The sequence below is a fragment of the Amphiura filiformis genome, chromosome 17, assembly GCF_039555335.1.
Source record: "Amphiura filiformis chromosome 17, Afil_fr2py, whole genome shotgun sequence".
NCBI lineage: Eukaryota > Metazoa > Echinodermata > Ophiuroidea > Amphilepidida > Amphiuridae > Amphiura > Amphiura filiformis.
Window position 1 is genome coordinate 50487212 of NC_092644.1, and position 12190 is coordinate 50499401.

At 38.0% G+C, this 12190-nt stretch overlaps 1 protein-coding gene across 1 annotated transcript in view; it reads right to left on the bottom strand.

The window, feature by feature from the left end:
- LOC140137925 (protein kinase C-binding protein NELL2-like) overlaps positions 1 to 12190 on the bottom strand; it is a 158014-nt gene that overhangs the window by 5921 nt on the left and 139903 nt on the right. Inside the window, exons 10-15 of the mRNA XM_072159730.1 lie at positions 11379 to 11493; positions 9398 to 9655; positions 8255 to 8377; positions 2913 to 3008; positions 2284 to 2424; positions 1006 to 1190 (exon numbers count right to left, since the gene is read on the bottom strand). Of these exons, the coding sequence (XP_072015831.1) occupies positions 1006 to 1190; positions 2284 to 2424; positions 2913 to 3008; positions 8255 to 8377; positions 9398 to 9655; positions 11379 to 11493 (918 nt within the window). The remainder of the gene's footprint in view (positions 1 to 1005; positions 1191 to 2283; positions 2425 to 2912; positions 3009 to 8254; positions 8378 to 9397; positions 9656 to 11378; positions 11494 to 12190) is intronic.

Below are 12190 nucleotides of genomic sequence, written 5' to 3' on the forward strand. Positions count from 1 at the left end.
CATAGTCCTAGGCATAAATGTAGGCTAATCCCTAGCATAATCAAGGCTAGGCTAGGCTTGCCGTGCTTTGTTTTGATTGAATACACGTAGGCCTACATGCACAAAGCACGCACACAATTGAGTGGCTATAAAGCTTACCGTTGTAATGTTTTAACCTCTACAATACCCGGCCGTGAAACGAGTAACCATGTTCTCTGTTATTTCGCCGCCAATATTAAGATATTGTTCCTGATGTAACTCAGATTATGTCATTAAACTGCCGCATTTTAGCTGCACTTCTGTGCTGCTGCTTGTGTACTTCGCAAGACAACACGACTTGCTACACATTAATACCCCAGAACCGGTAGCGATATCCCGCTTATGTGGCGAGTTGCACCGACCGCTAGGAACTGCGACGCGGCTATGAGGTCATCTGGCGCTCAGAGGAGTATAGCAAAAAATATATCCCGGGGAAATAGCACTTTGAGTCGGCTTTTTAACTGCTTTGCAAAATAGCAAAACTATTTTTGGTCACATGATACTCGTTTAACCAATTAATGAACGAGAATATATTAATGAAGGATATAAACCCGGTTAGACCTGTGACGTCACAGGTCTAGTAGAGCTGTTGATTAAATGCACTTTTTTGGCCCAGATCTATGCTGTTTCGTATATTTATCAGTGTTTCCAACCCTTTTGAAACCATCCTAAGGCATTCATTCCATGCACTACCATGTCAAAATTGTGGCTACATCATAGATATCTGGACCATCTCAGAGCATTCCCTGGTCTTCGCATATGAAAGTAATTAAGGTGTTCCATCAAAGCTATCGTCGTGTGCTGCCACCTAGTGGTGGTTCCGGGAACGATGCGTCCAGAGGTACACTATTATTCTCAGACTCTGTAAGTCTCATATCTTTGGTCTCTAAAGATTGAAGGGGAAAACATTGATAGGACATATAACTCACTGAAACATGAAGCCTGGTCTTTAACCACACTTTCAGAAACTGGCAGATAAGAACTTACCAGACATGAGCATGATTCACAAGCTTCGCCATCCCAGCTAGAGCCATGTTTCTTCTTCTTGCCATCTACAAAGCAATGAGATGAGCACTCACCACCTGGTGAACAGCGGCATTCATAACCGCCCTCTGTGTTTGTGCACAGGGCCTTTGAGTCACATGTGTTGTCCAATGTACATTCATCAATATCTAGGAAGAGGACAAATCAAGTGGTGTTTTGTTAATCAGCAAGAAATCATAGATTTATACGTATTAAGTAAGGAAAGTTACAAAATCTGTAAAGCATATTACTGGTTTGTGGGTGCATATATATACACTTACCATGTGGAGTACATGAATGTGTGAAATCTTTTTACACAATTCCATATAAAATTGGGATAATGCAAGCATGTTGTAAGTGATGATAAAATGCCAAACCACTTATGATCCATTCTGCCAATAATATATTTCAGGCCTTAAGAGGGTTCTACTCTTGACAGTGGGGTCCACGATTTATACCTACAAAGAAAACAGGCCTGCTGACAAAGGGTGTTGACCAGGTTTAGCCTTGGGAGTCCCACAGCCTACAAGACAGAGTGAGGCCAAAAAGCAAAACCAATTTCATATATGCATGTTGCAGTTTTAGGGTATATAAAGTTTGTTCTGCTTATAATTGGCAAGTTTTATTCAGGTTTTGTTACTGCATGCATAAATAAAGTCCTAACTTACACTTGTGTAAATTCACATAAGCGTGCGCCAGTAACACATTGAGCAGCTAACGTAAGTGCTGCGACAAAATGTGTGCACACCATTCTATATCAATTCACAATGCTATAAGACTCATTTTTTTTGGCCAATTATAAGCCAAACAAACTATAGACCACTTGACATGTGACATCACTGCCCGGCAGTATCCACGCGAATTAAGGCAATTTCCATTGTTTTTTGCCCTGCAGTGTGCGTATGCATCATAGTTTGCTATGCATTTTAAATCGCCCACCACATTTCATATAGTACAAGAGAGCCAGTGAATAGTGCAGCGGTTCGTTCAAGCATATCGATAGACCAGTCCCTCGCTTTTGTTGATAAACAATGATGTCAAGTGGTCTATAGGCACAAGGGATTTTAGGGTGCTTAGTCCCTTGTTGGGAGGTGTCTCAGGTTGGTTGATAACAAACATAAATAGTCCCCAGAACAGTAGCAGCATGAAGGGGGAGGAGCAAATGCCCCCTGTCAGATCTCTTGCCCCAGTAATATGAGTTACGAATCCACCCCCACCCACCCCCTCCACACACACACTTACCAGTACAGCTAGCACCATAGTCACCATGTCCAAGTGCACTAGCAAATCCTTTGTTACATTCACAGTAGAATGAACCTGGCAGGTTGATGCAATGTGAATTCCCTACACAGGAATGGGTTCCTAGTGTGCACTCATCAATATCTGCAATTGGAACAAAAACAAATAGTAGCATTGGAAAATTGTAGACCAATTGACGTAGTTTCAATTCAAGTGTTGGTTTGTATTCTTTGTTCACCTCAAGTTCGGTAGTGAAGTATGTATGTATTTCATTGGTTGCAGTTTTGCATCGCACACATAAAGTTAATCACGCATAGCGTATACACACGCATACAAGGGAGGTTTGTCTGAATGCTTGCGGCTCAATTGCGAAAAGGCTTTGACATCACTACCGAACTACCGCTTTCATCCGATAAAAATAATACACACAGGTTAATTTACATTCAGAGGAAGCCGGAAACCACAGACTAAAAATGATCACACAGGAAATTTGGTTAAACTTGGAAGCGGCCATTTTTTCAAACTTTTCAAGCCTTCATTGACCCAAAAAAAGTAGCGCTGATATTGAAGTTGAGTGAACAAGATAAATTCATATGGTAAGCAAGGCAGTAATAACCATCTCTTATCCTTACCTGTTTCACAATAATCTCCCTGGAATCCACGAGGACATTGACAATCATCGGGTCTGATACAGCGCCCTCCATTCCTACAGTTCTCACGGCAAACGGCTGTAAAATACAAACAGAAATAAATAACAGAATAATGAAGTCCACTACTCTCCTCATAAAAACGGTTATGAATTCCTTTTCCTAATTTTAATACATACCCTTTCATATTACATTTAAAGGAGAATTTCGTGATCCTAGCACCCTCTTCTTATGTCATTTTTCAGTAAATACCCATGAAAAAAGCTTATTCCCAAAATTTCTGTTGATTCCGATTTTGTGTTTGTGAGTTATACATGGTTATGTGTATTACACTGATCCATAGACAATGTGTTGTAATTTCATTCTGGTGTACCAGAACGTAATTCAAATTTCACGATATTTTTGCTAAACGAATTATCTGCAGGAAATTTTCAGAAGATACAAATTGCTTGAACATTGAGTAGATAAATCACGAGCACATACAACAACCTGTCTAGCCATTTAACAAATGCACTACACAGGCAATGTCATTGCAGCGGAGCTCAGCTTCCCCAAAAATGATACTCGCATCATCCCACAGTACATTGCTATCTGTATGAAGCCGACAACACAATTTGCTTTAACTTAAACTATCCAGACAGAGTCCATGAAATAAGTACATAATACTGACTAAAGACACAAACAAGATCCTGGAAAGAGTTGTTTGACCGGATAACAAGTATATTTCATTGCAGTCAAGTTCAGCTTGTTAAAAGCATCCCAGAATACACTGCTTTCAGTGTAACCCAGATGACACAACTTGCCTTATCATAACATGCCAACACCATCCCTAATATTAATACATACTACTGACCCCAGACACAGACAAGATCCTGGTGAGAGTTATCTGACCATATAACAAGCATGCTATACTGAAGACATCATTGCAATACAGTTCCATGACCAAAGATGACATGCAAACATCCCTAAAATGAGCACATAGTACTGCCCCAGATATGGACAAGATTATAGCAAGAGTTGATTGACCATAAATAAGTATATTACATATACACCATTCATTGCGGTAGAGTTCCTTGAATCAAAGAAGATATGCTTTCAAAACAACATCCATCCAACATCCCCAAAATAAGTACATAATACTAAATATCTGATCCATAACAGTTTAGTTTAGTTACATCGAAGACATCATTGCAATACAGTTCCATGACCAAAGAAGACATTCACAGCATTGGGTTCACATCATCCCACAATACACTGCTTTCAGACCATCATCCAAACATCACTAAACCGAGCACATAATACTCCCCCAGACATAAACAATAATTTAGCAAGAGTTGATTGACCATATAACACAAAAATTACATATACACAACATCACTGCAGCAAAGTCCCTTGACCAAAACAGATCATCAGTATTCACAGCCCATGTTTATAGCATCCCACAAACAACGGCTTTCAGTATAACATCCAGCCAACATCGCTAAAATGAGTACATAATAATAAACCAAAATCTTACCATATAACAGGCATGTTACACTGAAAACATCATTACAATACAGTTCTAAGACCAAAGAAGCTATTTACAGCCGTGGGTTCAACATCCAAACATCCCTAAACCGAGCACATAAATACTGCCCAGACATCATAGACACCTTGAGATTTTAGTAAGAGTTGATTGACCAATATAACACGTACATTACACACACACATTAATTCATCATGACAGCAAAGTGCCTTAACCAAAAGAAATCATCACACAGCCCAGGTTTAAAGCATCCTGCAATACCCTGCTTTCAGCTAGATAAACATCCTAAAATGAGCACATAATATTGACCCCCCCCCCCACACACAAACAAACAACAATCACAAGATGCCGAAAAGAGTGGTCCAGCTATAAAACACCTAACAAAGTTCTGTGAGTTAAGAAGATATCCAACTTATTGCAAAGTACAGATGTAACTTTATTCTAGATATCATTTCCTAAACTGAGCACATAATACTGACTTTTAAAAGACACAGACAAGATCCTACAGTGCAGTGTGTGTTGTCTCAAATTGAGAGTAATGCCATATTGGCTCTCACAGTGAGAGGTTCGATTCAATGCATTTACACGATTGTGTCGCCAGTGTATGGCCAAATCGCCCTTTTACACATGTTCATACAACACACGGGATTAGGTTAACGCATTATTAGAATCTGCCACTGTAAAATCCAACATGGTTATTACTCTCAACTTGAGATGAGACAGATTATATACCATAAAAACTTGATAGTTAGCATATATGCTTACTATCGAGCACTTTTGAAAACATGAAATTGTACCCAAAGTCCGGCGCTTTACCAACTGAGCTAATGGTGTTGAGACACACATTTGCAGGTTATATAACTATGTGTATCGATGATTTGCTCAAACCCTTTACATTTTTGTGGATGGGAATTGATAGTAAGCACATATGCTAACTATTGAGTTTTTACGGTATACCACGAGTTGTCTGACCATAAAACAAGTACATTAGACAAGATTTATCACAGCAAATCATTGACCAAAGGTGATATTTACAGCCAGGCCGGTAACCGGGGGACCTGTTGGAGTTTGTGAGTATAGCGAGCGAAAAAATTTGGGTTTTTTATGCCTTTTTGGTCAAAAAAAGGTCCACATTTTTGAAAAAAAGTCCACTTTTTCAAAATCAGCCCCCCCCAAATAAATCCTGGTTACGGGCCTGTCTACAGCATCATAGAGTACACCTGCTGTAAGTGCAAACCAGACACCATTTTGCTTCTGCTTTAACATTCAATACTGAGAACACCCTTTAAATGAGCACATAACACAGACAACATCCTGGTAAAAGCGTTCTTTGACCAGGCAAATAGTACATAAGCATGTCTGACTAGCCTAACCCCAACACGGTAATATCAGGGACTGATGATGACATTTGCATTAAACCAAAACATGCTGGAAATTTTTAATTTTGTCTCGACTCAATATTACAATTTTCTCTATATTCATGATAGGTATGCACTTACATACATTGAAAATAGAATTTTGAAATTCTTGATTTGGAAACGCATAACAAAATTTCACTTTAATTTCCGGATACTGTTTCAAAAATTTGTGAGTGAGATTGTCTGAGGATGCAGCTAGATGGATGGGCTGCATGCGTAGGTTTAATGTGGAGGAGATTTTAAGTGGTTAGTGAAGGGTTTGCAATGTCTGAAAATAGACAAGAAATAGGTCTGCCAAAAATAAACTGAAATCAGAAAACTACGGCTTGGGAAATAGTGTAAATTGTAGAGATGTAAGGGCCATTGCAACTACTTTAGTGAAAATTATCCACAATCAGTCTTTCCCCCTTTTGTTACAACAAGATTTTGTTTTCTGAAATTGGGGAATTTTCTGAAAACTTTATAAAAAGGACTTGTGAGTAGACATATGTGTGGTGTGGTTTTAGTCATATTCAAGATGGTCACATTTGATATCAAGATAGATATGAAGGGAATGCCTTGGTCTGTTAAATCACCTTTTCAGTCATTTGAAGAGGCCTTTGCAAAGAAATGCCAGGCGTATCAACAATGACATATTTTTGGTTAAATTTGCCAATCTTGTTTGGAATTTAAAGAAATCTTGAAGACAATAATAAAGCTATATTGTTCATTATGTCTACAAAATTAAATTATTTACAACTCACCATGGAGATCTGATCAACAACCTTCATCCCCTTTTAGCCTATCATTGTTAAACTGACAAAATTGTATCAGAAATTGACAAATTTCATTTTAGATTACTCAATATACAGAATGAACCATCTTTCCATCATAGTAACAAACCTCATCTGTCATTTAATGTCACTCATTCCTGATTCATACACACATCATTTGGCATTTGCAATTTGCAATCTCATCCAGAGAGTACTTGTAGAAAATGTCCGCAAATGACTTTTCAAAAGGTTAATATCTTCACACCAAATCAAATCCACAACTGCCTACAATAATATATTAATTTGAGTGCATTGTATGACAATAGTCAGATGAAGACACTTATGTCTAAGCAAAGCTAAATTACTTTTTAATAATAAATTTTGGCAGCATTTCAGAAATGATTAATTAGTCATTCCATTGGGGAGGTATACTGATTTATAAGTTTTCTTGGATAGTGTTGTTGATTATAAGCCTTTTGAGTGATTTAACCGCAACTAAAAAATCTTTGTGATTTTACTCACAAGTGACTTGTGTCACTCCTCAAGGGCTATTGTTCACTCTAGCATTAAAAAAAAAAAAAAACACACCCACCCCCCCCCCTCACACACACACAAACTGTGGGCTTGCTATTGGGAATAAGAGCAAATCTATATTCAACTTGTATAGCACCTTTTACCTGAATGTGCTGATGTGCATATCTGATTCAGATCATTTTTTTTCAATAAATGCTGCCATGGCACACATTTACTTACATTCTGAATATTAATTACCAGTATTGGGGTGGATTGAAAAATTGGGGCGGATTGAAAGAATCAAGACAATCTGGCAATTCTAATTTCTGACAAATATCAAACAATCTGCTTCCTAATAACACTGCCTGTGTGAGCTGGCTCTAACGATCCGACTCAATATTTACGACTTATCACCTGACTCAAGCCTAAAATCTGTAATGAGTCAAACTCAAGCTTAAGGACACGAGTCTCAAATCCCAAATGACTCGACTCAACACAAGATGTAGAACTTGATTCAAGACTTGAGTTTGGTGACTCAACTACAAGTCTGCCCTCTGTAGCAGACCAAGCAGCTTCTGTTAAACTGCAAGTGATTCAGAGCAATCCAATAGCTCATCTCAAGATAAATCTCATGAAATTTAATAAAGGATGGTTGTTTTCTATTCCAATTCCACTGCAGAAAGGATGACATACCTCTAAAGCTTACATGTTAGATAAGCAGTAGACCTTTCCATGAGTACTTTTACAAAAAGCACCAATCATGTGCGAGCATCAAAATATATCCAAACAATCAATTTCTGGTGATTTGAACACATATTCAACCACACAGAGGATACTGCGTTTGATATGCTGCATCAAGTAAGAACAAGATGGTACATGCATGATTGGTGTGAGCAATAAAATTATTATACCATGCCACATTCTTATCAAATGCAAAGTCGCTAGTATGCGATTGATTGTAGGGTTTTTGTTTCCTGAACTAATTTCCAAAGATTTCCGATCAGCTGCTGAAAATGTCCACTAAGTGTTTTTTTTACCCATTTGTTCTCCTGCAGGTGAGAAATGGGCAGAGTGAGGGCAACAGCTCTCCTCAAAATAATGATGCATTTCAATACTTACGATAGCATTCTGTTCCATCGCCGCTATAGTTTGGATGACAAACACACCTAAAGCTGCCATCTGAGTCCATACAATCTGCATTAGGTGCACAGTTATGGCTGCCTTCTACACATTCATTGATTTCTGAAAAACAACAAATGATCAAGAAAGCATATTTTTGCTGGTTATGTAACTAATGCACCTGTCATTTGCAACCCTGGCCCCTGGGAACTCATCAGGGCATAGCAGGGGACTTGACCTGTAAAAAACATCCCACCGACCGCTGTGACCAGGAATTTGTATAGGGCTATGGCAGTGATTCAACAATTTGGCAATTTGGGCTTGGAACATGACAGGGGTTCTTGTCAGAGATTTGGGAAAGTGACACCACCTTACAACAGATACACAGTGTCATTGGCATATGTTGTTCTAGATCACAATCTCATGGGCAAGTAGGGTACTTAAAAGGATGTTGACATTCAATGGTAATAAAGTAGTGTTGAATTTAGCAATAATCTAATGGTTTTATCATATAGGTCAATTTTAATCACAGTGGTCTAATTAAGGCATTGAAAGCATCAACTCATGATATTGAGTGCTAATACTGAATAATTTGTATTCACAGTTGAATATAACAATAACATAATTTCTGAAGTAATTTACAAATCAAAACATCTATATAACAATAACATAATTTCTGAAGTAATTTACAAATCAAAACATCTAAGATTCTCTCCAAGGAGAACATTTGAATAGAAATGCCAAAATAATCTTTCACCAATCAGAGAGATTCTCCATATTACCATTTTGCAATCAGGGAGATAGTACTGATAACATCACATAGCCTTGCCTTCATAGCAGTTTTTATACCAGCCTGGAGTGGTTTTGACAAAACTAGGTTTGGAAGTTACTTATAATATGTTGGTTTCATTACAAGCTTATGAAAAACGTTCTCCATGTTATGGATCCCCATATTTATTTCAGACTGCAATTGTTTAACCTACATTAGTGCCGGGCATTGGTGTTTCTTAAAATTCCCCAATTGTGTAAAATATAGGTGAGGGATATTTTCAGATTTGTCAGGGTGTAGGTTGCGATAATTCAAGTCAAAGACATTGTAGAGAATATTATTAAAGTATCTTTGTTAGCTTCAAGTTAACTTACGTTCACAAACCGTATCTGTTACTTGTCTATAGCCTGGTAAGCAATCACACCTATATGAGCCTACGAGGTTGACGCATACGGTGCCGTCATAGCAGTGATGCATAGGCTCAATTCTTGATGGATCACATTCATCGATATCGGTGCAGTTTCCTTTGTGTTCACGCATCCCAGCCGGGCATTCACAGGTGTATGTTGTCTGCATGTTGATGCAAACCATTGGGGCTTTGCAGTTGTGTCCTAGAGCACAGAAGTCGGTACCTGAAATATGGAATCATTGAAAACGCAATTAATAATTCAATATTTGAGAATAGTGTGAATGGTGTAAAATCAAGTGAATGAATGGATGAATGGACATATTGGAAATAGTTTAACATGGACATAAGCATTGTTGCTGGCTACATGTAGCATAAAGGGTTTATGTAACTCTGATTTTTAAAATTCTCCAATCCATTACTTAGCATCCCTTGTTTCAAAATGATGCAGTTCACATCTTTTGTTTGTTATATTGAGAGAATTTTCAACAGTGCTAAAAACTCTTGAGGCTATTTCACACTCATATGTCAGTCACATAGAAAAGGTAACAATAAGGGAAGAAACCAAAAGGTTGATGTGAATGAAACTAGTTTCATGGGGGGGGGGTGAAAATGTTGATTATGTTCCTGACATACTCTTATAAAACATCAATGTTACTTTGACTCGCTTCCCGTTTTGTTACAGATTGGGAGGGAGGGAGGGAGGGAGGGAGGGAGAGAAGGAGGGAGGGGTCAGCTATTAAATAAAACTAGTAACATTTATTGAACTTTATAGATCAATCTTTTGGTTTGTTCCCTAAGAGGTTTACTCATAACAAAATATTAAAGGTTTCAGCAGTGTTAAGGTTAACTTAACCCTAACACTGCTAGGTGGCTCAGGTGGATACTTATTATTTGTCCACCCACCCCACTGTAGTATTTATGGTACTTAGTAGGGTTAGGGTTTTAATTGATAGAGGAATGGTTATAAAACCATCTTTAAACCACACACAAAATCTCTCTTTTGATTACAAATACTGAATGGACAAAAAGACTTTGTGGTGCATTTAGTCACCGGGAAGGAGGGGTACTCAAATTTGGTAGGGGTGTGCTGCTGAGAATTGGAAAGTGGACCCATCAATAAACCAATTTTTAAGAAATGTGGACCCATCGATATACCAAAAGTTAAAATATTTGGCCAAATTTAACACAAAATTGTCTTAGTTTATACAAATTTTCCCCCAAATTTTGGGGAAATTTTGGCTAGATTGAGGCCAAACTGGGCTATTTTACAAAAAAATTCAGAAAATTTTGAAAAAAGTATCCATCCATATACCACAATTGGCCTAGAAAAAGGGATCATTGATATAGCAAAAGGCCGAAAATGCTTCCGTTGTTTGCAGCATGTTCCCGTATGGTAATTTGTATAGAGTACCCCCTGTATTAGGTAGATCCTTTGGAGTGGACACATAATTTGCATGCAATCTCTTACCTGACAGTTAACATAGTGTGTGTTTTGATTCCAGTCTAATGTAATTACACAGGATTGCGTCTATATATAACACCCATTAGCACGTATGATGTGCCAAGTGCTAGTACAATACTACATTGAGAAATTTGAGCAGCTTTATAATATTCATGACATGATTATACTAATTTTTAGGTTGGCAGGTCAGTGATGTCAATGCATTAATTGAGGACTCATAGCACCGTGCATTGATATAGAATGGTGTGCACACAGTTGGGCGCAGCACTTACACTTGTTGTGCTTTGCGTAATGGACTTGAATCATTTTCGCCTATTATTTAGCCGAACAAACTTGAAATTAGTAAAGATTGTAAAGATGCAAAAACTTGGGAGGAAAGTACAGTTGGCAGTGATGGATCTCTGAATGTTGCTTTAATGCACCATGCTATCCCCACAAGGCCTCAGGATACTTTATCAACAGACAACCGCCTGATCAGTCATACCTTCACAGTATTCACAACAGCTTCCTGGAACTTGAAACCTTTGATTCTCTGGACAGTTTGGAGAAGCACACATGTCTGTAATTAACTTCTCTTCTGTGATACGGGCTACGCCATCCTGTATACAGGGAGACAAAATAACATATTGGTAAATGAGTGGTAACAATTTGACTTTTTAAGGAGTGTGCAGTGATTGAATTAAAATTGATTTAGTTTGAAATAGGGATTCCAATTTTCTGGACAGTTAAAAGAAGCGCATAAACTTCTCTTCTGTGATAAAGGCTAGGCAATCATGAGTACAAATAAAAATATATGATGGTAAAGGAATGACAAGCAGTTCTTTATGCCATTTGCAGGGGTGATGTGCCATGATTTTTGTTTGAATACAACTTATTTGAATTGAAATGAGAACTTGAAGAATTGATCTGGACCAAATTAGGGGTCTTAACCATAACACTACCAGGTACTACAAAATATTACTTGATATATGCACTGTGTGTGCTGCATCCCATGTGATGTGATGATGCAATCACACTAAGTGATATATAGGCATGCTTTTGTTGGCCAGGCCAGCGGAAGACAAGTGGCTAAGTGTGGCCACCTTAAGTGCTTGGCATGCGAGGGGTCTCAGGTTCGAATCCCACCCAGAGCAAACAACTTCTTTCCTTGTTTTCTCTCTATCAATACAATCATTTGCCTATTGACTCATTTCCTATAAGATCAATGTATTACTATTAAGAAGTACACTGCAGTTGTTTAGTTAAATGGCTAAAACTTGAGAGAAAATATGGCTCGTAACATTTTTGGATTTTGAA